Source organism: Corticium candelabrum, chromosome 8, assembly GCF_963422355.1.
Source record: "Corticium candelabrum chromosome 8, ooCorCand1.1, whole genome shotgun sequence".
NCBI classification, from domain to species: Eukaryota; Metazoa; Porifera; class Homoscleromorpha; order Homosclerophorida; family Plakinidae; genus Corticium; species Corticium candelabrum.
In genome coordinates this window covers 5,786,601-5,814,231 of record NC_085092.1, presented here as the reverse complement: position 1 = coordinate 5,814,231, position 27,631 = coordinate 5,786,601, and the positions used below count along the sequence as shown (strand labels likewise).

The following is a 27,631-nucleotide window of genomic DNA, read 5'->3' as shown; positions in this document are numbered from 1 at the left end:
AGACCGGGACCGCGAGCAAAAGGTCGAACTCCTTGTAAGTCGCGGTTTTCCAGTCGACGGCGTCAACTCTTTTCGAATGAGCCTCCTACATCTCGCCGCTATGGCAAGTTCGTTACGCATAATGGAACTGGCGACTCCCGCTTACCAAATCAGTACAAACATACGAGATTCTCATTGCAACACTCCACTGCATTACCTTAACGCAAACGAAGGAAAGCAAGCAAACCCCGAAAATATAGCGCGTTGCGTCGACTTTTTGTTGTCTCGCAATGCAAACATGATAAATATGGTTAACTGTAAAGGAGAAAATCCACTGGTTAGCGCGCTAGCTGCAAGCAGGAAGCAAGTAGTGCGCGCGCTACTCAACGCGGGAGCCGCTATACCGTCGCTCAAAATGACAGGAAGCCTGACGTTCAAGCACGTGTCGGTATTGGCAGAAAATGACGTCATCGTTGAGTCAAAGCGGCCGGTCGTTACGACACTTCAAGTTGCCGGTTTGATGCGAAAGATTGGAAGCAGTAGACCTTTAGAGGCGAGATGGTTGGAGATAAGCAACAAGCTGGAAAAGTCGGCAATCGCGATGGTAAACTCATCTGATTCTTCACTAACCGCAATGAGCGAGGAAGTCTTGTTGGCTGCTGTGGAAAACAAACAAAAGCAGGTAATTGTAAAATAAGAAATAACTATAGTAAACAAGAGATTGATGAATGAAAGCACTAGCTAGGGGTATCGATGCTTCAGAGCGCAAAAATCAACTGAAAAGGAAATTATCAGTAGGACGTACAAACGTACGGGGAAATTATTTGTACAATTTTACTGCGCATGCGTATCTAAAATTATTTATAACTCGAGAACAAAACTTTGTCTTGCAAATTTACGAAATAGAATTCAAGAAACGCCTTGTTAGTGCAAGCCATATTTTGCTGTTAGAATCCATGCATTGTGCACGTAGACACGACGGCCACAGATTGACAGACTGACAGACAGACAGCTGAACAGACAGACAGACAGACAGGCTGGCAGACATAAAGACAGACGATAGACAGACAGATAGACACGTATACGTACACACACACCCGCGCTCACGCACACACACACACACACACACACACACACACACGCACACACACACACACACACACACACACACACACACACACACACACACACACACGAAAGCAGCTAGTAGACTATCTAAGCCTCTGCTGATCACGCGCATGCATGCACAGAAGCATAATAACACTGATATGGTTTTTCTAGTTCATTGCAGACAAGGAAGCTCACGAGTGTCTCGAAAATATGTGGTACAGTACATCCTTTGGGTTTCGTCAGTGTCCGTCAGGCGTCCACGTTGCACTTGCGGGTTTTGTCTGTCTCCTCAGACTCATAGTCCTTCCTTTCCTTCTACTCTTCTACGCTCTACCTCGCTACGGTTGCAACTACCATTTCTTCACAAAGTCATTCGTGCTCGACAAGTCTTCGCCAGCCGTCAGATACAGTGCGATGGTCATCACATACTTTTGGTTCATTTGGCTCTTTGTGTACGACTGCTTAATGATCACCGGTCTGCCCGTGTCCGTACAGCCGGATGCCTTTGACTATTTTCTCTTTGCCTACATTTTCGGATTGATGCTGCGTGAGGTCTGCCAAATGTCAATGCGAGGTGTGTGTGCGTGCGTGTGTGTGTGTGTGTGTGTGTGTGTGTGTGTGCGTGCGTGCGTGCGTGTGTGTGTGTGTGTGTGTGTGTGTGTGTGTGTGTGTGTGTGTGTGTGTGTGTGTGTGTGTGTGTGTGTGTGTGTGTGTGTGTGTGTGTGTGTGTGTGTGTGTGTTGTAGTACCAAAGCCGAGTAGGGTCATGCTGCAGGCGCTATATATATATATATATATTATATGCTGCAGGCGCTTCAGTATGTGTGTGTGTGTGTGTGCGTGTGTGTGTGTGTGTGTGTGTGTGTGTGTGTGTGTGTGTGTGTGTGTGTGTGTGTGTGTGTGCATGACCTTTCTCGGTTAGACTCTTCTGTGCTGTGCCTTGCTATGCAGTCTGCTACTTAATTAACTAAGAGTAGCCAATAATAATCAAGGCATGAGAACACGTTACATCTATTAAGCGTCTAACAAAGCCTCTCTTGCTTTTTCAAACTCTTCAACGCTTCTTCCTATTGGTTCCAAAACTTCAAGTCGTATATCTTTTATAACATTTCCAAGGTACTAGAATGCCGCCAAGAATTCTAGCTTTCTTTTGTTCGCCATGTGGTTGAATAATTATAATTAAGTAACACGTACTTTGCAGCCAATTGACCAACAGCCACAATAATTAATTAGCCATGCATGCAGTATATATTTCAAACAATTAGAAAAGGTGCTAACAACATCTTTTAGCTAAATTAGTGAGCACGTAGTTCCGAGTCCGAAGCATTTGCGACGTTTGTCACCATAAATGCTGGCTGATTTTAGTAGCAGACTGCGTAGCGAAGCACTGAATGTCTAACAGACTGCATATAGCAAAGTCAAGCAGACTCTACCCTGTTTCACACTTCCTCTGACTTGCACAGTTCCTCTTAACGCGCGCAGGCTGGATGCTAGGGTGCAGTGCTCTTCACGCGCGCAGGCTGGACGCTACAGAGAGTGCAGTGATAACGCGCGCAGGCTAGATGCTAAAGGGACTGTGAAAGAGGATAAGCATGCATACCCTAGCCAAGAAAAGTCATGCATAGTCATGACCCTTCTCGGCTTTCGTAGGTGTGAGATTATATTTTACCAGTTGGCGCAACTGTCTCCTCGTCTCAATGCTCGTCGTATTCCTCTGCCACATGACTATGCGCATTGTCGACTGGAGTGACGTATGGCGTCCGTCCGGCGGTAACGCTCAGTTGGGGCCGTACCTGCGCGTTGCCACTCTGCTGTACGGACTCGGTGCGATTGTCGCCATTCTCTACGTTCTCGCCTATCTGCGACCGTTCAAGACCATCGGACCGATCCAAGTCGCATTCAAGAACATTCTAAAAGAGACGGCGTCTTTTCTCATCATCTGGCTCATATTTCTGGTCGCGTTTGCTGTTGCGATGACGGTCGTTTATTCGTCGTCCGCTTACGGAACTTCCGACGTCGATTGTGTTCGGAGGTTGTCTAATGAGAGTGATATTGAGAATTTGTTGTGGCGTGAACAGAGAGAGCTGCGTTACCGCTGCGCTAAACAGATATACGATCAAGTTGTTCCGTCCGTCGTGAAAGGGTACGTATACATGTACATCTAGTATATGTAAAGCTCAGATTGTGTGCGTGTGTGCGTGCGTGTGTGTGTGTGTGTGCGTGCGTGTGTGTGTTCGCGATAACTAAAGAATGACCGTCTGGTATGTGATAACTATCGTGGGATAGCATTACTCAGTATTCCTGGGAAAGTGCAACGTTTTGTTAGATCGGCTAAGACCAGTGATAGAACCTTTGCTTTAGAAGAGCAATGCGGTTTTCAACCTCAAAAGGAAACAATTGATCAGATTTGGGTACTGCGACAAGTCATTTAGAGCACAGATCCAACTTACATATTTGTTTTGTTGACCTCTCAAAAGCATTTTACTCTGTATACCAAGACACGTTCTCACTAACATTCTCAAATGTTCTGGTATAGAAGATAAAGTGGTTAGATTGATTGTTGACCTGCACGATGGTGCAGGTTGTGTTGTACGAAATAGGGGGAAATTTCATCAAGGTTTGAAGTAACTACGGGTGTCTGTCAAGGGTGTGTGCTGTCTCCAATCTTGTTCAATTTGTTTATGGACAGAATTATGCGTGAGACTCTGGACAAGGTTAGGGTGGTGGCATTGAGATTGTTTAAGTGACAGATGGTGACCTATTCATGAACTATCGAGTAAAACCTGAAGAGACACATCAGATCAAAGCTCCCATGTATGCTGATGATTTGGCTCTAATAAGTACATGAAATAGTGAGTTGCAACAGATGGTAAATGCTTTCCATGATGCTTGTATGAAATGGGGTATGAGAATCAACACTGAGAAAACTAAAATCTTGAGCATTGGTGTTGAAGAAGCAAACATCTTGATAGCTGGTCGTGGTCTGGAGAATGTTTCTGAATTTTGTATCTGGGCAGCATTGTGACTAAGTCTGGGGATTGTCACACACAGGTTGTTGAACGTATATTCAGAAAGCTAGCAGGACATTTTTACTTGGAAACGTAGAGTTTTCACAAACCGAGGATTTAGCAAGAACACAAAACTGCGAGTCTTAAGATCACTGGTGATGCCAGTTTTACTATATGGTTGTGAGACTTGGGCAAGCACTCAAGTAGATATTCGAAGACTGATCACTTTTCATATGCGCTGTATTAGATCTATCTTGGGTGTAACAAGACTAAACAAGATAAGAAATACAATCAACTTGAAATCTGCTAAGGAAGAACCAATTGAACGTCAAATTCAACATCAAAGATTACGGTGGCTTGGTCACTTAGAACAGATGAACGTCTCTCATCTACAAAAGTTGTTGCTGAGAAGCAAGTTACATAATATGAAACGTCCTCAGCATGGTCCAAAGAACAGATGGATTGATACCATACAACGAGACCTGGTATCTTCGAATACTGACCTGTCACAAGCAAATGACCACTTTCTGGCGGAAACTTCTTTTGCGATGCCGAAGCCCCTAGTGGGTATTGGCGGAATTCCAGGTGTGTTTGCGATACGCCGCCACGTCTTTTGTCCGCTCACAACCAAGATTGACACGCACACTCAGCACGCAAAGGGAAAGGCTTGTGTAAAAAAAATTAAAAAAACTGCACAGGGTCTCTCTTGAGGGGTCGATCCCCGCGTAAAATTTCTCGATGACCAAATGCTACACATTCCAGTTTATTTGAACACGCGTTCACACCCGTCCTGTGTAGACTGTACGTGTCGTCGTCATTCTCAAAGCTTCGAGCAATAGAAGATTTCTTGCTGATTGAATCGCTACTCTTGAAACGCTTTCGTTTCTCTCCAAATTCCGATTGCATTTGCACCGAATCCAACCTACACGCTTTTGCACCAAGCGGTAGACGGGGACTATGCCGATTTCTACTGAAAATTTAAAAGCAAGATTTAAATTTATTTATAACATCCGGGACCTCGTAACAAAGACTGGACGTGACGTGTCCACACGTTCAGACTGCGTCTTCCGTCAAAACAACACACACACACACACACACACACACACACGCACACACACACACACACACACGCGCGCGCGCGCGCGCGCGCGGTGGAGTGAGTGGTCGACACGACCAAACTCATTTATGGCTTTGCTTGTGTCTCCAAAGATCAATGCGTGCCGTGCCGGAGCGTCCCACAAACATTGCATGTGAAGTTTCCACTCTTAGAGATCGTCTTTCGTTCCTGTCTTTTTTGTTGGAGTGTTTTCAAACGTTGGTCTTCAAAATGATTTAGAGATTTTTTGCAATAAGATCTCCACAGATATCTGTTTGACGCATAGCTTTCCCAGTTGGATACATCAATATTACAAGATTTCAAATTGGATTTCAATGTGTCTTGTAAAGCGTAATTTCTGACCACCTGCTGTTCTAGAACCTTTCTTCAGCTGACCATAAAACACTGCCCTTGGAATTCTATCATCCTTCATTCGAACAAGATAGTCACACCATCGAAGTTGAGCTTGTAGTAGTAGAGCCTCAATTCCAGGCATGCTGCATTTCTTCAGAGTATGAGGTTTATTCCTAGAAGTAGCTCCATCTGCTACCAAGCGCGTCCACAGGTTGCGGATTGTGGAACAATCCTAAGATATAAGGGTTAGCTGTGAAATAAGCAGTCCTTGCCTGACGAATAAGCAGTCGCGGACAATCTGGTGGCAGTGTTATCAGAGAGTGATGGGATAACAGGTGGCACGGTTATCTCTATAAAATGACACAACACACACACACACACACACACACACACACACACACACACACACACACACGCGCGCGCGCGCGCACACACACACACACACACACACACACACACACACACTACAATACATCTTACCCGTACAAAGGACGGGGCATGTATCTAGTGACATATAAAGTTTTCGATTTCGTTTCTAGACTGCAGTCGTCCTTCAGCAGCTTGTTTCAAGCGTCGTTCGGATTGATCGAAATGAGCGACTTCGTTGCCGTGACTGATGTCGAGTCTCTAATCGGAAGGGTTATAATGAGTCTTTGGCTACTGATCGGTGTGATTGTACTCGTCAATCTCTTGGTAATGACCACGATATCTTGTTACTTTCAGTGCACACATGCGAATCATATGAAATGCACATGCGTTTCCACAGGTGGCAATGGTGACCAACGCATTTCAAAAAGTTCAAGTGAGTGTCTCACTAATCCTATTATTAATATTAATATGTTATAATTATTTAATTGACAATATTAATATTAATTCTAAGCAATTTTTCTCTAATGCAAGGATCATTCGGATGTCGAGTGGAAGTTTGCAAGAGCAACGCTCTTGTTCGAAGTCAGAACGTCTCCGATATTCGTGCCGCCCTTTAATATTTTCTATTACGCTGCTGTTCTTGTCGCTCAATGCTTGACATGTTGCTCTAGAAGACACGAGGTACATGTATAGCTAAAGGTTTAAGTACATAATGTACTACTGTATATCAGTACTATGAATTATTTTTGTAAATTTTAATATTTATTTATATTATTTTATTATAATTTTAATTATTATTAATATAACACTTAATTAAGTAACCTAAATTACACACACACACACACACACACACACACACACACACACACACACACACACACACACACACACACACACACACACATAATACATATGTATATATTTCTTTATCGTCTACTTATATCTATTTCTGTACAACCGCCCTATGGACGGAACACAATATCTAGATATTAATTAACGAAACTGCAACAAAAGGCTGACAGTTTGATAGCACACGAGAAAGCCACCGCCGTACCAGGAATAATAGATAATGCAGACTGCTCTAAGCTAATGCTTGCGATCAATGAGTAATCAGTGAGGTGAAAGGAGGTCAACAGACTACAAAAGCACCGCTGTACAGTACCAAAAGAGATAGTAGAAAGTGCAGACTGCTCTGATGCCTGTGATATCCTGAAGATAGAAGTAGTAGATTTTGTTGGAAAGAAAGACAGCAACGATTGAGATGATAAGTTAGACTAGGCAAAAAGACAGGATCAGAAAAATGAAGAGAAAACCACAGACAACAAAACTACCGCCGTACCAGGAATGGTAGAAGTGCAGACTGTTCTGATGTATATAGTATTATTTATTATTTAGAGTCCAGGACCTAGCCCTGTTAGGTTATATAAAAATATAGTAATATATTTTATTTTATAAAATTATTACTGCATTAATTTTTATTTTATATTTGTATGCAGTAATAGTAGATTAAGAATTATTTGCTTTTAATGTTTTTATTTTTATTAGTTATTTAACTTCTTATTTAATATCTTTTTAATTTTTAATTAAATGTATTATTTATATATTATTTTATTATAATTTAAATCATTAATATTAAATAATATAAATTGCACATAATAAAATCATTAATTATTATTAATGTATTTACTTCTATATTTTCTATTTTTTTATATTTTCTATTAGTTGTTCTAAATTTTTTCTATTATAATTTTTTATTTTTAAATTACTTAAGTATTATATTAATAATAATTTGAATTATAATAAAATAATATAAAAATAAAACATCTAAAAATTACATATAATAAAAATTATTTATTATTATTACTGTCTACTTTTATTTTGTTATTTTGTTATTTTGTTTTGTTAATTTTATTTTATTAGTTATTTATTTTAATTTTGTATTTTTTATTATTTTATTTCTTGTTTTTTATTTTTATTTTTTATTTTTTATTTTGTATTTTGTATTTTTTTATATTTTTTATTAGTTATTTTAACTTTTTATTATTATGGTAGTATATTCCATTACGACCACCCATGTCACATCATACCAATAAAATAGAAAGTGATAACACTAAATCTATTAATACAATAATTATTTATTGTTGCATTATTATGTGCATATGTGCAATAGGGTACTTTGTATACTGACGCTATTCCCGAGGACAACGTCCTAGAGCTGGCACCGTTGGCACGTTCAACGAACGACGTCAGTGATGCAGATAAGAAAGCCTTGCTGAACTTTCTACGACAAACAGAGAAGGAACAATCCCACGACCATCTAACCACAGTTCGAGATTTACAGGTACGAAATAGGAATTAATATATACATATATATATATATATATATATATATATATATATATATATATATATATATATATATATATATATATATATATATATATGTATACACACACACACACACACACACACACACACACACACACACACACACACACACACACACACACACACACACACACACACACACACACACACATGTATATATACATATATATATATATATATATATATATATATATATATATATATATATTGCATATATACAATATAAAATTGAATACAGTATATTAAATAATTGTAATTAATATTAATACCATATTTGTTGTAACCATGTTGTGCAAAGGGTCGGAATAAGTTGTGTTTAACGCGCGTTAGTAAGCAAGACTATCTAACGCACGTTAGAAGGTACGCTTACCATACAGTACGTACAGTACACACGCACAGACTAAAATTTACTACACAATGATGAGTAGAAATATATTACTTATTTAATCGTAAAATGGAAGTTGATGTCATTGACCGCTGGACGCGTTCTCGCTATCCAACTCATGACTTCATGTAGTGACGCTGCATGCTATATGCTTACTAGAGATTGGAGGAGAAACTTGATGCCGTACAGAAGATTCTGTCGACATTTTGTTCATATTCGGTCACGTGTCCTCATTGTCATCAATTGGTGTCCGTACGAGACGACGCAAAGTTAGGTGAAAGCAGCGTGTAGAGAAACGGAAGTAAACAGGTCTGTAGGACACGTTTAGGTAAGAAGAACGTATTGTAGGCTAGATGTGAGTGCTGCTGGTAGTATTGCATGCTTGCTTAACGCATGATCTTTATAACTTTAATCGAAAATTTGAGAATTCTATTACATTACTGTTGATATTAATTAAACATAGTTGATGATCTTTTAGAATGGAATGAGCAAAGTTAGCAATGCTAAAATATTTTGATCTACTATAGTAGTTTTGTTGATTTCTTTGTTGTCTTTCTAACCTGCATGTGTTCAGTTGTGTAGCAGTGTCGAACGTCATGTTTTTGAGTAACTTAATCTTAGAGAGCATGCACAGATGTGACACTCGGCGACACGTTGTCTGTCACCTGTTCGCTAGTCATCACACACACACACACACACACACACACACACACACACACACACACACACACACACACACACACACACACACACACACACACACACACACACACACACACACACACACACACACACACACACACACACACACACACACACACACACACACACACACACACACACACTACCACGAGTATACAAAAAACAAATATTTACTCTGACTAAATCAATTAATTACCTAATTACAATGTCTCCTGCCATCCACTCTGCATGTGCATGTCTGCATACCGCAAGGAGGAGCATCGATATCCAACACAAATAGTAGGGTAGGTGTCCCTAATTGTGGACACTCCCCGGTAATTGGAGTTACAATCGCTGTTTTCTCTGGTAGCCTGCACGAAGAGACAGGGAAACATGTCCGATATACAATGCAGGAGACGATCAATCATGTTTAGATGAACGTCTGAACTGTAAACTGTGGTTCTAGCATCTTTTTGCGTTGCTGGTGGAGCTGATTATTGATATCAGACAAGGTAGTTTTGACCTTCCACCTATCCTAGATGAGTTTGTAGGATTTCATTTTGTGTCTTATTGTTGCCAGATCTAGTAGCAGTAAAGACAGTCAAATTCTGACTGGATTAATAATGTCGCTGATATTGACATTCCACCTATTTTGTTCGTTCTCATTTCATACCCTATTGTGGCCAGATGTAGTAGCAGTGAAAACAGCTAGATTCTCAGTGGATTACTGATGTCTAGATCTAGTATGAGTAAATATATTCACGTGTTTGCTGCACTGGAAATACACGTTCGCTCCATGCACATAATGCACATCTTTAGCACGTTACAGTCAACGTAACTGTAGGCTCAAAACATTACTAAGGTACTCGATAATTGCTTAATTAACTAACGTCAGGCACTCTCATGATCCAACAAAATATCGATTCGTATACCTCGAATTTGTGGACGTGATGGGAGAAACCTTGTAGGTGCCAGCAGTTTGGCAGGTGAATCGTGGTGATACACACCAGAACATGGTTTTGACTGCGGCCCAAAATACCAGCTTGTGAGGCAACCATTCAGGTATCTAGTCCGGCCAGCTGTTACTCAGACCCAGTCGCTTTCTGTGGCGGAGAAAAAAATGTCCACAATTAGGATACACCCCCGTCTAGGCTGTTCACAGACGTTATCCCGTATATTTTGCTAGTGCGATAGCAGAAGTTGTGCGATTCTAGTCATACAGATATTGTTCCAAAGCTTAGACATTGGTGCGTACATCGGACATGTTTTCCTCTCTCTTCGTTGCAGGTTACCAAAGAAACAACGTTTGTAACTCAAATTACCGGGGCGTGTCCACAATTAGGAACACCTACCACAGATACCCAATCATATTTCAGCTCGTCTCATCTCCATTCAGATCAATCGCCACTACACAACAACACATCACTTGGAAGCAGTCCAGTTACATACATACACACTTGTTGTTGTGTGTGTGCTCACTGTACTGTACACCTGTTCTACACATTACAAGAAAATGGCGGAAGGTGGGCCGTCTGCTTGTGAAACGGATTCTAACGACGACAATCAGATCGGAACTCCATCGGAGCGTCTTCTCGAACGAGGTCGCGCTGACGGAGCTTTCATCAGGAAGGTACTGCAAGCACGTAACGCGAAATCGACGCTCAACGACGTCAACTCGCAAGGAAGACCGACGATGCACACCGTACTGCAAGTTCATTGGAGTGACGAGAGAGCAACAAGACAAGAAGGTAATAGATCTAGTGCATGCAGTGCATGCTAGTTGGTATATGTACTTCGTCATTATAGGCATCAGCCATGCATACATACACTATTGTGCTATGAGTTGTGTATGGATATCTATCAGTTTGTTTGCACACGCACATGCACGCACGTACACACACACACACACACACACACACACACACACACACACACACACACACACACACACACAAGTCAAATAAATTTACTCAAACGTTGTTTCGGTCGGTCACGTGTTGTGGTCTGCCGAAAAGTCTAGTGACGTCTATAGGTTCGCATGCGGATCGATGTGCAACCATCTAGTTAGTATACACGCGATTGTATAGAGAGAACTGGTGGAAGTCGCAGCATGCGTGTACAGATATGATCCGATGTCTGCGCGACATCAGGCTTGCAATGTATCTTGCATGATGGTAATCGTTGATTTTCGTGTTGTTTCTGTGTGTCATCCATTTTCGACGCCTCTTTACCGCGTTAGCGAATTATATTTAACTAGTTGTATGGTATCCGTAACACATCCAACGGTGTTTTCAGACCGTCTACTGAAACGCCGAGTCCTAGCTAGAGTAGGAAAAGCAATAGCTGGCAGTGTAGGAATTGCGGCAAACGTTTATGCAGATATAGGAGCCTAGGAGGGGCATCACGGAAGGTATACAGATTACATTACACATCAAAACGGAAGCGGGTTCATCGAGAGACCGACGGGATAGTTGAAGAAGCGGTCGACCGTGTTCTCATTGAAGTAAGGCGTGAAGAAGAAGAGACTTCGGAAAGCGAAGAAGCCTTTGTTTCTGGAACAGATGACCCCTGTAGTGATTAGAATGCCACAATTGACCTGGCGGCGCGTGTGAAGTCACAGATGGTCGTTCTAATTGGTCATGAGGGCGTAATCACATCGCGTGCTATACAGGAAGTAGCCAATTCTGTAGTTGTACAATACTGATCAGAAACAAGCTCTATGTATTTGTCTTCTCGTCATCACTAACCTCCTAATGATGTTAGAATTATCTGTTTGCGATGTATAGTTAGCGAGATTCAAGATTTTTCCCGCGCTGCCAGCTATTACTTTTCCTACTCTAGACAATACGCATTTGTTGAAATCCTAGCTGTCATGGAAGTAAACATGCAAACTTCCTAATAGTTTAGATTACGTCTAGATGCCTAGTAGAGCGACGCCCCTGTTATCGGACACCATCAATCATCGGACAGCCGTGCAAGAAGTAAACGAAGTAAGACTGAGCTTTGCTAGAGCCTACAGTAAGAAGGATTAGTAGAGACTGTGATTCCAGACGCGGGACTTCCAAAGGCTTGAAACGGTTATGCTAGGACGGTAAACGTGATCCTTCTCTGCGACCCCGTTCATCGGACACCACCATCATTCACCGGACACGACCTCCCCCATGAAAACGCAAAGGCCATTCTGCAAGTTCGCACCTGAGATAGGTTTAGAGGTGACTAGCTAACACAACAACACTATCACCGTCTCCATTTGCTACTCTCCAAGAGAGATATATAGCGTACGCTCATTGAGTCGAGGTAACGCCCCTTTCGTCGGACAGTTGTTTTTTTCTTTGAAGCAGCAGTCTGCAGGTAATAATGTGATGAGAGAGAGTTGGAAGGAAATATCGTACGGCTCCCAATTCGTTTGACCTTTATTTGACTCATCAACGGTTAGTAGCGGAAACTGCTGAATGTTCTCTGCTGACAAGTATGGCGTGCGATCTCTGCCAAAACTCCCACAACGCAAACAGACGTCGGTAGCACAACGCAAACAGACGTCGGTTGCACAACGCAAACAGACGTCGGTTGCACAACGCAAACAGACGTCGGTAGCACAAAGCAAACAGACTTCGGTTGCACAACGCAAACAGACGTCTTTAGCACAACACAAACAGACGTCTGTTGCATGCACAATGCAAACAGACGTTGATAGTACAACGCAAACACACGTCGGTTTCGCAACGCATTAAGCTCCGTGCACAACGCAAACAGAAGTTGCAAGTAGAAGATGCAGAAGTTCGTTTCTTTTGCCCGGTCAATGCGTATTTAAGATAAATTGATAGTGACGCATAGTCACTTTAGAGAACAAGTCTAGAAACATTTTGAGAAAATGATGGGTATGTAGGGATGGGTATGTGAGTGAGGCGCTACATAGCCTGGCTGACAAAAGTGGAATGTGACATGTTTCCTAGACGAGTCGACGTAAATTCTAGATCTGAGACTACTAGTGTCAGCGTAAGTAGCCTGGCTACCATTCGGACCGTTTACAGTCTAGCGTTAGGTTGCCGGTACTAAGATTTTTTACTGAGCTCTAGGAAATCTGGATAGGACGCGTTTGGATACTGCGGCCATTTTAGATTCTTCGCATCCCTGCTAGATTGGGAAGGCCGCACTCTCTGATAGATTGGGTGACCACAACAATGTCAACATGGCAAACATATTATCACCTGTTGATGCTCAAGAGCAGCAGCATGTACGCATTGACCCTCTAGCAGACAGTGATTTATTTGGCATCGATATCTATTTGACGATGAAGGATACTGCATTATTTATCTCAAATAAGAGATCCCTGAATAGAATTTCGCTTAGAATTGAGTTGTCTTGAATTTTGACTAGCAAATGATTTGCCCTACCCTACGACTCTGTAAACTTACGCTGTATCTTGCAGAGTTGATTAATTAATCTTCTTTACCACCACTAACTTGCATGTACAATCAAAGCTTCTCTCTAGGGTTACGTACTCGGGTGGTGTAAGTCACGAGCGAGCTCTAAGCAGCGCACCTCTTTTTGTATCAGCTAGGCTGTTGTGAGCAATTTATACGCTTTCCTGAGCACATGCAGTGTACCTTCTTTAGGTACACTGTATAGTATGTGTATTTTTTGCAACACTTGCCTATTACTTACCTCCTGAACACAACAATCCATGCAACATTACATCCTAGTGTACTGCATGGTCTGCAGGCTCTACAGCACGCGTATGAGTAAGCAACTGCATGCGTGTTGTTTGCGTTGTGCAACCGACGTCTGTTTGCGTTGTGCTACATCGACATCTGTACGCGTTGTGCTACCGAAGTCTGTTTGCGTTGTGCTACATCGACGTCTGTTTGCGTTGTGGGAGTTTTGGCAGAGATCGCAAGCCGTAGACAAGCTCACTCCGTTGACATCTACTAGCCCTCCGGTACTGTCTAGTCTTCCCAGCGTAAGAATTTGAACTCTTGAGTGTCTTGCAGCACAACTGCACAGGTTTGATGCACCGGATGTAGCAGACGATTCACGTCATCCATGTTCGAGCTTTGCGGTGAGCACATTTTCTCAATTCGCACAGGAACAGCCCGTGCTTTTCTTTCAAGGTCCCTAAATTGTTACTTGGCTCTGACTAGGACGTATGCAAGTGTTTCTATCTCAGTTTGATATCTACCATTGCCTGACCTTGCTCCATCACGAAAGGCAGCACGTCATCGTTGGTACAACCAGCTGCACCGAATGCAGGAACTTTGTTTACTATCAGAGCAGCTAGAACCTTCACCCCTGCTTCTCCTAGGTAAAGTTGAATTAGATTACGTAAAGTCCTTGTCAACGAGCGCTACGCAGCGATCGATGTTCTTTGCAAAGGGTAAAAGAGCGTTTTAGCACTTCAGTGGTGCCCTCTCATCGATTTCGGTTGTCGTCGTCTTCTAGTTCGTTCAAGAGACATCGTTTACACGTTTTAGTGGAGGCGTGGTTGTTATAATTATAACCTGACGTCGCATTCATTAAAATCAATGGTGCAAAAACAGAAACAAACAAACAAACAAGTAATATAACTACTGTGGCATCAAACTACTGAAAACAAGTTTTCTAGTACTGATTTACTACTTCTAGCTGGTTCAAACAACCAATGGTATGCCAAGCTTGCAGCCTCGTGCCCAGACTCAGATAGAGATAAATCAACGTTCTTCCAAATGTCATGAGCAATTGACTGTCTCGACAGTACTCTACTGTGGCTTTGGCAGTAATGCAATTCCCATTCCCGGCATGAAGTAAAAAAGGACGACTGATGAGAATTATACATAAGAGATGAAATGTACGCGATAACACTGTTTTTAGACTGAATTAGAAAAGACAAAAACTGTAGCTTTCGTTTCGTCAGCATCTCGGACAAAGGCAAAAGACCTGTGGAATAAATCATTGTATCGACATGACATCCTCTTCTTCTGAAATTGCAAATTTTCCTTATAGCATCATTCCACGCTACACGTACTTTATGTAGTTGACTATTACTGCAACACCCCAACTGACAGCCATAAAATACAGCTGAAAATGCTTGTAATAAACGACATAACACAATCGGAGTGGCTCCTTTAAGTTGATGGTAAAAAGGAGTTGAAAGATGAGAAAAACCTCTTCATCTCAAACTCAATTGACAATGGTTCTTTCATATCAGCGCACATAATATGCCCGAGATGTTTCCAGCTTTCAACAAAGTCCAGGATATTCCCATCAAGAATCAGCATAGATAGTGGCAACGTTGACAACCGCGATGCTCTACTGGAGACAAAACGAATACACTTTGTCTTAGAAGAATTAAACACTAAGTGCCTCTCAACAGCAAATGTAGAACAAATATGTAGTAATTGTTGTAAGCCATATGAGGAGCCAGATAAGCTTTTGCAACACTGCAACCATATCCCGACCTGTTAATCTTTACCAATAGATCGTCGATGTAAATAGAAAACAATAATGGTGAAAGGACACCACCTTGTCGCACACCAGTAGTTACAGCAAATGTATCAGATAAGACTCGTCCCCACTTAACTCTGCTTTTCAAATTTTTGTACCAGTATTCCAGTAACCGTAAATGAATGGATTGAGACCTCAATCTTCCAAGATGCCAAACAATGTATTATGACTGATCCTGCCAAAGGCTTTAGAGGCGTCCATAAAACAAGAAAATACAGGAGATCCTCTCGTATTGAAATATTCTATAGTCTCTCGTACTAGAAATGAGCACATAGTTGTAGTATGTTTTTGCTTAAAGCCAAATTGAAGATCGCTTGACTGAAGATTAGACTTACACATGTCCGCTAACACGAGTTCCAAGATCTTAGAAATTGTTGCAGACAGAGTTATATACCTATAATCCCATCTGTCATGGAGTTGGGCATATAGCCATGAATCAACATACAAGTGAAAAGAGTTGAGATATGAGCAATGACGCAACCTGGGGCATACATCAAGTGTTCCTCACAGATATTGTCCGAACCGGGAGCTTTATTGCCCATCAGAGACTGAATGACTTTCTCAACCATGTCAGCTTCTACTACAAACTCAGATTCAAACGGTACCTCCCTGTATAGACATTGTGATTGTCTATTTTGACTTGTACCAGACATGTCATACATCTCAGGAAAGTAACTTCTCCAGAGTTGTGCAATATCGATTTCATTAGATAATCTATTAATGGATGTTGCTTGTGAGAGTTTTGAAGATTTCAGCTTATCAACTGTCTTCCAAAATTGAGAGTTAGAGCCCCCTAACATGTGACCGGCTATTCTATCTAAACGTATCTCTTCGGTATATCTTTTTAGTCGTTCATAGACAGGACCACTGGTTGGCTTTCCAGACGCTGCCCACTGACCAAAAGACTGTCGTGCAGCCACCTGATAAGGACGAACATATTGGTTCCAACCATTAATATCACTCATTTTACTTTGGCACTGATCTTTCAATGGCAGGCAATGATATGCAGCAGAATGCATCAGACAGACTATGTTAGATAAGTAACCTTCCAACTGTTCACGATGCTCATGTGAGTCACACGACGATGGGCAATGAGCCAAGTGCACTGAAAAGCTTATATCTGCAAATAACTGCCAGAGAAAGTCTTGATAATTAGAAATGTCATCTGCACTAACAGACTTCCACAATGGTTGCTCAAAAGAAGCAGTTTCACTATTGAGATCATTGTTATCAAAATTTGTTTTTCTTGAAACACAGAAGTCTCAACAGATACAATTAATGGGAAGTGATCAGAAAAGTTGTCAGATTCATCAATAACATTGATCTCGACAATGCTGTTCAAGATCGAAGTAGTGTACATATCATGTGGTCAATCCATGAGGTAGAATAACAGTTATCAGATCTGTAAGTCATGGTAATAGATGATGACTGTGACAACAGCTGATCTACAATGCACAAGTGACATTCTTCAACGAATTCTCTCAAAGCTACGCCAAATCTAGAATATCTCCTAGGATCAGCATTGAAATCTCCCACAATGCAAATGTCATCGCCAACATGAGCTTCGACAAAAGCTTCTAGAGTCCCAAGACACTGAAGGTTGTAAGAGAAATGACTCAGAATTGCCGTCAACACACTCTAGGCAAGCGTTCTGCATTCTGCGGCGTTTCAGATAACTGAATTTAATCAACTGCAGTCATTTAAAACCTAGAGTTGTTGCTGAGAAGGTGGGAAGGCAAGAAAATGGGTGTCGGACGACTGGCGCCGCTACCACGGGCGTTTGACTGACTGTAACTCATACAGATTTTGGCTGACATGCAGGGTAACAACACGATTTGTAGGTAAAGAGTTGTTGATTAGCAATATATAAGTAACTAGGCTGAAGGATGCGTGTGCAATTTAAACGCTGCTGTCCGTTGAACGATGCGTTTGTCGGATGAACGGGATATGCAAGGCTCCGCACAGTTTTCAATCTCAGTCCAAGCAGAGAAGAGGTACAATGCTCTCTTTGGTGTGCTCAATTACAACTTGGATACATACATGTATGATGTGGTAGGGACTGCGTTCAAAAACGGATAACCGAGAACTCGCGTCCGGAATATGATGGTTAGAAACGTAATGTAAATTTACTAGGAAGTTTGAATGTTTACTTCCATGACGGGGTTTCGACAAATACGTATTGTCTAGCTAGGTCAGTCAGAAAACTCCATTGAACGTGTTACTCACCAACGCAAGGCGCCTACACGTACGGATACCGTAAAACTAGTTAAATAGATAATATATTTATCAAAGGTTTTAATGGTGCAACAAAGCCAGTCCACAATTGACAAACATGATTCTGATTCCCACCGTGTAAAATTAAAATACTGCCGCTGCTCGCTGTATGATGCCCTTGGGTTTCAAGTTAAGGTACGCCGGCAAATGTCTTTTAACGCGCGTTAGGTCTGACCGACTGACAGTATTCGGCAAGAAGTGTGTACACTGAACGCCGTTGTGACTTTCTCGTCTCTAGCTATCGGAATTTTGCTTGATTATGGCGCCGACGTAGATGCTCGTGACGGTCGTGGGTGGACGGCGTTGCACGTTGCCGTCGCAGAAGAGGAAGTAACAAAAGAAGAGCTCCGTTTACTGGCAAGGAAATCAAAAAATATCGACGCCATAAACGATGACGGACACACGCCGTTACAACTACTGGTAACACACATGTATGCATGAATGGTTTGTTGTTCTCAGTTAGTCTCGCGTCGCCACACCTTTGTGTACGCTGGGCGCATGGACCCAGCGAGTGGCCGAATCCGCCCCGCGTATTTCGAAGGTCTGGCTACGCGAGACTGTTGTTCAGTGTTTGCGATATAGTTGACTCTGTCGGAGACTACGAATGATGATTTGTTGGTTGTTCTATTGGAAGCTGGCGCTAATCCGTACGTCATTGCGGGCAATCACCTTTCTCCTCTACAAACTCTTCTGGCAACGTCTAGCGACCCGAAAAGTCACTCGAGTCTTGTGAGGCGGCATGCGAAACGAGATTATCAAAGCCACATCGCAACACATTTGAGGAATTATCTACGCTTTACAATTACCATTTGCTCAGGAGCTGCTCTGGAGGTACTATAGTTAGTGTATAAAATGTTCTTCATTCAATGTGATGTGAATGGTCGTACACATTGTGTGCATACAATGGAATTTTGCTCTAACTTCAAGACTATAAGAACGTTGCAATCTGTAATAAACGCGGAATACGGTACATGAAAGCACTATTTAACAAACAGAAATGCTGTAATGTGTTCTATTAAATTTTGCATGCAATGTCTGGAGACTGGACGATATCAAAAGTTTAAATGTCTAACTTGATTGTTCCTAACTGCAGGCTCTTCTCGACATGTGTGATCCTGTACAAGAGTGGCAGAGTTATGATATCGAATTTGTACTCGAGGCGGCCGCAGTCGACCAAGACTGCGAGAAGAAAGTCGAACTTCTCGTCAGGTACGGCCTACCGGTCGACGGCGTCAACTGTCGAGGAATGAGTCTTCTTCATCTCGGCGCTATGGCAAGTTCTTTACGTATCTTGGAACTGGCGACTCCTGGCTACCAAATTTGTACTAACGTACACGATTCGCTTCACAATACTCCACTGCATTACTTGAACGCAAACGAAAGGCTACAAGACTATGAAACTATCTCACACTGCGTCAAGTTTTTGATATCCCGCGATGAGAACATGATGGAAATGCTCAACTCTAAAGGAGACAGTCCGCTATTTAGCGCGTTGGCTGCAAGCAGGAAGCAAGTAGTGTGCGCGTTACTCAATGCAGGAGCCGCCGTACCGTCGCTTAAAATGACAAAACGCCTGAAGTTCGAACACGTGTCGGTATTGGCAGAAGATGACGTCATCGTTCAGTCAAAGCGGCCACTCATCACGGCACTTCAAGTTGCCGGTCAAATGGGAAGACTAGCGGAGAGTAAGCTGGACGTAGAGAAGTACTTGGAGATCAGCGGTCGGTTAGAAAAGTTTGCAATCGCAATGACAAACTCGCAGAATTCTTCGCTAACCGAATTGAGCACGGAGGTTTTGTTTGCTGCCGTCGAAAACAAGCAGAAAGAGGTAACGTGTTGATAACACGATTGCACGGTAAAGCACAAAAATAGAATTACTTGTTTAAGCGGGTGTTGTATGCTCCAAATTTTAAAAACTCGTTTATTAGCTTAAAATTGATGCGCGCGCTTATGTCAAACAACTAATTTTATTTTTGTAGTCTAATGGAATGTTTTCGCCAGTTTATTGCAGAGAACAACGTTCAAGAGTTTCTCGAGGAGACGTGGTACGGTCGTCGGCGCTCGTCAGCGACGCACACGGTACTTACAGGTTTTCTCTGCCTCTTCAGGCTCATCCTCCTTCCATATCTTCTACTCTTTTACGCTCTACCTCGCTACGGTCGCAACTACCACTCGTTCACGAGGTCATTCGTGCTCGACGTTTTTCCACCATCGGCCAGATATTGTGCGATGGTCATCACATACATCTTCTTCATTTCCCTCTTTGTTAACGACTGTACGATGATTACCGGTCTACCCGTGTCAATACAGCCCGATATCGGCGACCACATTCTTTTCGGTTTTGTTCTGGGATTGATGGCGCGCGAGGTCGGCGAGATGGTAATCCGAGGTGTGCGCTCGTATTTTAGCAGTTGGCTCAACTGTCTCGACATCACAATGATTGTTCTATTGATTTTTCACTTTACAATTCGCACTGCCGATCTTTGTGGCGCGTGGTATTTCGATGAGAGTCACGTCGATTTGGGTCCGTACTTGCGTGTTTCTACATTGCTGTATGGTCTGGGTGCGGTTGTCGCCATTCTTCGCTTGCTCGCCTATCTGCGACCGTTCAAGACCATCGGACCAATCCAAGTCGCGTTCAAGAAGATTCTAAAAGAGACGGCGTCGTTTCTCGTTATCTGGTTCGTATTTCTGTTGGCGTTTGCTGTTGCGATGACGGTCGTCTATACCGCGTCCGCCTACGGCATTTCGGACAACGAATGCCTTCGCGCTGTGGCTAACGGGACGGATATCGCAAGTATGTCGTGGAACGAGCGTAGGCAACTACAATACCAATGCGCTGAACAAATCTACCAGCAAGTCGTTCCAGCCGTCGTGAAAGGGTATATATACATACACACGACGTGCACATTTTGTATTTTGTGAACGTGTGTGTGTGTGTGTGTGTGTGTGTGTGTGTGTGTGTGTGTGTGTGTGTGTGTGTGTGTGTGTGTGTGTGTGTGTGTGTGTGTGTGTGTGTGTGTGTGTGTGTGTGTGTGTGTGTGTGTGTGTGTGTGTGTGTGTGTGTGTGTGTGTGTGTGTGTGTGTGTGCGTGTAGAGGCCCGTTCACAGATCCCATTGACCAAACGTAATGCATGTGTATCATACCGCAACGTTACTGAACAGAGTAACGTAACGTAACGTAACGTAACGTAACGTGTAGATGCTATTTACAGACTACGTTCGTTCAACTTCAGTTTTGCGTAATCTGAACTTTGGTTGCGTCACTCTCTTGGTTAGCGTAAGATTCGTTAATTAAAGAAATCGCATGCTGACCTTATTGGTCAAGCGTTCCGTTCCGTTACGTCGAAATAGAACACCATCTTATTCCAACGTACGTATCGTATTTACGTATCGTATCCTAACGTAACGTCACCTTGGTCATACGACGCTCGCTACGTTATACGTTACGTACGTTGATCCAACGTAGGATACGTATGTAAACCGGCCTTAGTTAATATAGAGGTCGGTTCACATATTTCCTTGACCAAGCGTAATGTAACGTACCGGAACGTTAAACAGCTAACGTAACGTAACGTATACATTAGCCTCGAATTTCCAGATCAGAGAACGCGCGAAGCGCGCGAACTCTAGTCTGGACCAAATCGATACTAAAACGATTTCGGAAGTATTTATCACAAGCAATGCTAAATGGTAGAGTAACAGCGTAGGATGGTTTTACCTAGATCAACATATCATTTGTAAATGCCACGAGATCTCACGAACAAAGAAGAGACGTCTGCAGTGTTTGCGGCGATATCTTGGTAGACGGCATGAAACGACGAATCTTTGATTCTTCGGCAGACCGCTAGCTAGTCTAACCGCTCGACTAGCGAGACTACCGCCCGACCGGTTGTCAAAGGTGATGGTCTAGCGACGCTGCATGCTGTGCATGTCCTGTCACCTCAGGCTTGAAAATATCGAAGAACCGAAGCTGAAACTAAAACTAAGATGCGTGCGTGCACCAGAGTCTTCATCACGGCTCTGGCGTGCACTCAGCCGCCTACGAGGATTTCACACGCACGCAATCAGCGTTAGTGCACTTAACATTAGTGCACTTAGCATAACCAATTATTGCTAAACCAATTAGAATTTACAACCGCTCTCTGGTCTGGGAGTTCAAGGCTACGTATACGTAGAATCTAGAGCCTGATTCACGCTGAGCGCTTAACGTAACGTAACGTATTTTATCAACGTATGGCGATGTACGTAACGTAACGTAACGTAACGTAACATGACATTTAACTTAAATAACATTCACATTGAGCTCCTCGCATACGTTCAGCGTCCCGTATGCATGATGTCACGCATGGAAACGTTTGTCACATTTAACTAAGCAGAGGAAACGCCTTTTCTTATATAGTACTGCTTCTTCTTATTTCTCGGAGACAAAAAGATCGACGAAACGAAAATGTGGATTAGATAGAGTTTCTAGTGCAGGTACGCTATCTAGGGGAATACCACGCCTTAGTCAATGACCGACCACGTCGTACAAACACGGATACTCGCGTACAAGGTCAATAAGCCGCTTGTCGGTACCATCTTACAGCAGTGAAATGCGCATCCTCAGGAGAGACACCCAGGCACTGCTCCATGATTGGATAATTGCTTACGTCAACCGGGAAAAGTTGAATCCATCTCAACTTCTTATGTTACGAAAGTCAATACGGTATGTTAGAGCAACAAAATTCGCCAGTGTGAATGATCTTGCATAATGTAAAGTCGCCTACGTTACGTTATGTTACGTTACGTACTCAGTGTGAATCAGCCTTAAGATGGTATTCACTGGTTCACATACCTTACCAACGTAACGTAACGTAACATAACCTACGAGCGTCGTCTGTAAACCAGGTGACGTTATGTTAGGATACACTACGTTCAAGGGCGTAACTAGCATTAAATTTTTACCGAGGCAAGTTTATATAAATTAACTAATTAACCTCTCGGTTTCTCAGTCACGTGTGTGGCAAGTGCTTCACGTGCCGTGAACGTGCGCTAGCTAAGTGCGAGAACTGTGGTGAAAGAGGACTTCTTCTGTTCGGTAACCGCGTGCAGAATGCCCGATCTTTTCTGTTATCTACTAACTGATACATCTAGCAAAATTTTTGCAACGCCGCACCCATTTTATTTACCGAGGCAACTGCCTCGGCTGCCTCATGCCTAGTTACGCTACTGACGTTACGTTACGTTACGTTACGTTGGAATAGGATGGTGTTCGATTCGACGTAACGGAGCGGAACGTTTGACCAATAAGGTTTGAGTAATTCAGCACGTGATTTCTTTAGTTAACAATCTACGTGTAGCTCTAGTGTGTAGGTAGTGAGATGCTGTCGATCTCTTTTCTATGAAATACGTAATTGACTTATAAACATGCACGACGGTGACGTTGCTAAGACAAAGTGAGCATTGCTAATTGTGTCTAGATTGCTTTCGTCATTCAGTAGCTTGTTCTATGCATCGTTCGGATTGATCGACGTCGACGACTTCACCACCGTCACTGACCTCGAATCTGTGATCGGAAAATTACTGTTGAATCTCTGGCTATTGGTCGGCGTCGTCGTTCTAGTCAATCTATTGGTAATCAGATATCCATGCAATTGACATGCCCGTATGTAATATGCGTTTGCACATGCAGGTGGCAATAGTGACGAATGCATTTCAAAAAGTCCAAGTATGTATATGAATATAATGTGTTGCTTAATTCTAAAATTTTAGAATATTTTGGTATTTGCGCTTTGCAATTGAGAGGCGGCAAAATTTGAGTGTGCAGCTTAACGCACGTTAAAACTGTAACATTTAAACTACCGCGCGCTAACAGAGTTGTCTAGTCAGTTAGACGTAATCTAGGGAAGGTTTAGGGCCGACCGGACGGAGTCTTAGTGGCTGTCCTACTTTATTAAACTTTAACTTTAGCCAACTATCTATTGAAATAGCTGATGTAAAATAATACATTTACCAAATTTTATATGCCAATTGTGGTTACTAGAATAAATTCCTAGTAAGTGTGTTTTCTTGTTCTAGACGTATATTTTATGAGTTACGTTAAATTAAGTTACAAATACTGTTAATTATAATTGGTATGTCTACTGCTTGTAGCGTGCGTTAAGTTTTACCCCTTTAACGCGCGTTCCGTCGACTCTGTAGTCATTTAAATAGCATTAGCACCTTCTTCATTACCACATAGTGTGATATACACAACAGACAGATGGTGCTAAAAATCTATTACCTATATGATTAATTTGCTGCTTTTACACTGCAAGTATTGTATAAGTAAAAATCACGTGACCAAAATTGTTTGGTTAAAATTAGTTTTCATGCTTTTATCGCCTACTCAATTATCTGTTCTATTTGAAGGATCATGCAGATGTCGAGTGGAAGTTTGCGAGAGCGGCGTTGCTGTTCGAAATCATGAATTCTCCGATATTCGTGCCACCGTTTAATCTTCAATATTACGTCGTTCTTCTGATTGCTCGATGTGTGACGCCTTGTCTTCGAAGACACGAGGTGCAACTAGCAATAGTTACCGACGTACGTCACTGAGACGTACATAATTTGCAGTCGTGCGTGCATTTCTAGGGTGAACTAGAGACAGAAGACGGAGACGTAGAGATGACTTCTGTGGCATCATCGGTCGGTAGTGATCGCAAAGATTTGCTGAAATGTTTGCAACAACAGCAAGAGGATGAATACTGCAACAATCCGACGACAATTGGAGATCTAAAGGTAGAGAGAAATCAAAACGCATGTTGACATTTCTACCTTTAATATTAAATAGTCTGTATACACGTATATATATATATATATATATACTTTGCTTAATTAAAATTGCAAGAACAATGAAGTCCCGTATATAGAAGCCGCTGCCTAGAAGATGAAACTTTCTGGGGCTTTAGTTATGCAATCGCCACAATCTGCAAGACATGCATGCAGGCACGATTACGGTATCTATAAATTTCAAGTTCTATGATTCACTTCCTAGGCAGTTCTTTTCATGCATGACGCTGATGAGAGTGCACAGTTGCCTTGAGTACCCGGTGTTTTTCTTACAATACAATTTATGCGTCCCTGCATGGTACTAAATTAAAAATCTGGTCGCAAGCCAGGAGTTTTGGTCGCTAGTAGAATGCGGAAGTGACGTCATTCAGACCTTTTTCACTATACAGTTTATATGCGTTTGCAGTACCGCGAGATGTATATGAGACTGTTAGCATTCTAGTTTTGATTTGAATGGGACTGGCATCACCACTTGACTTGTACACTATGAGATGTTACTCACATGATATCTGTAGAAGAAATGAAGTACAGTACTGAACCCCCCAAACCCCCTAATAATAATTCAGGGTCGTAAGAACAAAATTTAACCTGTGCGGTCTAACGTGCGTTAAATGGGTATGGCCTAACGTGCGGTACAAGAAGTGACCAAACGTGCGTTATATAATCAGTGTCGATAAATATTCCCCGATATGTGTATTGAATGTCAAAGGTTGCACGCTCTCTCTACAAATATTTATAGTTATTTGATGAGACTGCAGATACAGTTTACAGTTGCTGATAACCGATATTATATTATATATTACTTATTTAATCATATATATATATATATATATATATATATATATATATATATATATATATATATATATATATATATACCTCAAACCTGAAGTGGTTATTGTGTCTGACCGGTCGGACTGGGTTCCACGGCCTTGCCGGGGTGTGGGGGGTGGAGAGGGAGGGGCCCGACTCGTCACAAATACTTTAGACGCAGCCACTATTCGAGGGCGGTTTGTGTTGTTCAAACATAAAAATGCGGATTCTATTCGAGGGCGGCTTTTATATACAAGACTCAATCTATAGTTAGCTTGTCTACATTATGCTGTGCATTGACTAGAAATTGGAGGAGAAGTTGGAGGCTATGCAAGATGTCTTGTCTGCGATCTCGTCGTCTGCGGTTACTTGTCCTCATTGTTGTCAGTTGGTGCCTTTAGCTACAACAGAAGCAAATTCGCGTGGGAGCGATGTATAACTAAAGAAACAGAGAGGTAAACACGTTTGTAGTGCAGACCGTGTAGGAGAGAGTTTTGCATAGTTTTAGTATAGTGCATAGACTTGCATAGACTCTAGCAAGTTAGAAATATATTATTGCAACAGGCTATTGTAATAGAAATCATTGATATAAATGCTTTTTGTTACTTGAGACTAAATTTTTTTAGCCTCAGTCCCAGACGCTTTCCCGTATGTACTACTGCACGTGATAGGTACGTATATTGGATCGAAAGTAGCAGGAGTGACATACCTGTCACGTGCAACAGTACATACGGGGGAAAGCGTTTGGAACTTGATGACGCTTCTTAGCCCATGCGCTCTATTTCTCGGCGACTTCCTTACATAGTAGTTAAGTTATTTAAGTTAAGCAGGCATTATTTATGGTAAAATATAAATTATTACTTTTTATATAATTCTGTAATGTGTGTTTAACATGTACTTTATACATACATAATACATATTTTATTAATTTAATTTAATTTGTGCTCAGTTAAAACATTTAAATTTCTATACGTACTTGACAGTAATTTATTAAATTTTTATATTTTATATATTTTATATATTTTATATATTATGTATTTCATATATTTTATATATTTTATTATTTTATATATTTATATATTTTATATGTTTTATATGTTTTATATGTTTTATATATTTTATATATTTTATATATTTTATATATTTTATTATTTTATATATTTTATATATTTTATATATTTATATATTTTATATATTTTATTATTTTATATATTTTATATATTTTATATATTTATATATTTCATATATTTTATTATTTTATATATTTTATATATTTTATATACATTATATATTTTTTATATTTTATATATTTTATATATTTTATATATTTTATTTATATATTTTACATATTTTATATATATTTTATATTTTGTATATTATATATTTTATACATTTTATATATATTATATATTTTTATACTTTATTTATTTATATATTTTATATATTTTGAATATTTTATATATTTTATATATTTTATATATTTTTTATTTTATATAAAAAGTATTTAAAATATAAAAAATATTTAAAATATATAAAATATTCTAAATATATAAATATTTAAAATATTTACATATTATATATATTTTGATCTATTTTATTGGTTTCGGTGATTTTTGTATTGTCTTCATATCCTGCCTGTGTTCAGTTGTGTAGCAGTGTCAAACGTCATGTTTTTGAGTAACTTAATTTTAGAGAACTTGCGCAGATGTGACACTCGGCGACACGTTGTCTGTCACCTGTTCGGTAGTCATTACACACACACACACACACACACACACACACACACACACACACACACACACACACACACACACACACACACACACACACACACACACACACACACACACACACACACACACACACACACACACACACACAC

The 27,631-nt window shown here is 41.1% G+C and overlaps 3 protein-coding genes across 3 annotated transcripts; all 3 read left to right on the top strand.

The window, feature by feature from the left end:
• The first annotated feature begins 1,636 nt into the window (after window positions 1-1,636).
• LOC134183818 (transient receptor potential cation channel subfamily M member 2-like) lies at window positions 1,637-8,986 on the top strand. The gene is made up of 6 exons (XM_062651392.1): window positions 1,637-1,641; window positions 6,086-6,239; window positions 6,313-6,348; window positions 6,447-6,596; window positions 8,086-8,256; window positions 8,848-8,986. The coding sequence occupies exons 2-6, from the start codon at window positions 6,138-6,140 to the stop codon at window positions 8,977-8,979; spliced, it is 591 nt and encodes a 196-aa protein (XP_062507376.1). The 5' UTR covers window positions 1,637-1,641; window positions 6,086-6,137; the 3' UTR covers window positions 8,980-8,986.
• Window positions 8,987-10,768: 1,782 nt separating this feature from the next.
• LOC134182942 (ankyrin-3-like) lies at window positions 10,769-19,683 on the top strand. Its single transcript, XM_062650384.1, has 5 exons — window positions 10,769-11,117; window positions 18,362-18,543; window positions 18,706-18,954; window positions 19,217-19,614; window positions 19,662-19,683. Exons 1-5 carry the CDS (start codon window positions 10,883-10,885, stop codon window positions 19,681-19,683), a joined length of 1,086 nt encoding a protein of 361 aa, XP_062506368.1. The 5' UTR covers window positions 10,769-10,882.
• On the top strand, window positions 19,684-26,323 carry LOC134183507 (transient-receptor-potential-like protein). Its single transcript, XM_062651066.1, has 7 exons — window positions 19,684-19,951; window positions 20,125-21,005; window positions 23,586-23,739; window positions 23,798-23,833; window positions 24,517-24,666; window positions 24,739-24,885; window positions 26,054-26,323. Exons 1-7 carry the CDS (start codon window positions 19,685-19,687, stop codon window positions 26,186-26,188), a joined length of 1,770 nt encoding a protein of 589 aa, XP_062507050.1. The 5' UTR covers window position 19,684; the 3' UTR covers window positions 26,189-26,323.
• Window positions 26,324-27,631: the final 1,308 nt, after the last annotated feature.

What these genes read in the sequence shown, in the direction of transcription:
- LOC134183507 (XM_062651066.1), top strand. Translation starts at nt 19,685, where the DNA reads ATGACAAAACGCCTGAAGTTCGAACACGTGTCGGTATTGGCAGAAGAT. An exon ending in ATGCATTTCAAAAAGTCCAA is followed by an intron (nt 23,834 to 24,516) that starts GTATGTATATGA and finishes TTCTATTTGAAG; the next exon opens with GATCATGCAGATGTCGAGTG. An exon ending in CTTGTCTTCGAAGACACGAG is followed by an intron (nt 24,667 to 24,738) that starts GTGCAACTAGCA and finishes GTGCATTTCTAG; the next exon opens with GGTGAACTAGAGACAGAAGA.
- LOC134182942 (XM_062650384.1), top strand. Translation starts at nt 10,883, where the DNA reads ATGGCGGAAGGTGGGCCGTCTGCTTGTGAAACGGATTCTAACGACGAC. An exon ending in GAGAGCAACAAGACAAGAAG is followed by an intron (nt 11,118 to 18,361) that starts GTAATAGATCTA and finishes TCTCGTCTCTAG; the next exon opens with CTATCGGAATTTTGCTTGAT. An exon ending in ACACGCCGTTACAACTACTG is followed by an intron (nt 18,544 to 18,705) that starts GTAACACACATG and finishes TTTGCGATATAG; the next exon opens with TTGACTCTGTCGGAGACTAC.
- LOC134183818 (XM_062651392.1), top strand. Translation starts at nt 6,138, where the DNA reads ATGAGCGACTTCGTTGCCGTGACTGATGTCGAGTCTCTAATCGGAAGG. An exon ending in TTGTACTCGTCAATCTCTTG is followed by an intron (nt 6,240 to 6,312) that starts GTAATGACCACG and finishes GCGTTTCCACAG; the next exon opens with GTGGCAATGGTGACCAACGC. An exon ending in ACGCATTTCAAAAAGTTCAA is followed by an intron (nt 6,349 to 6,446) that starts GTGAGTGTCTCA and finishes CTCTAATGCAAG; the next exon opens with GATCATTCGGATGTCGAGTG.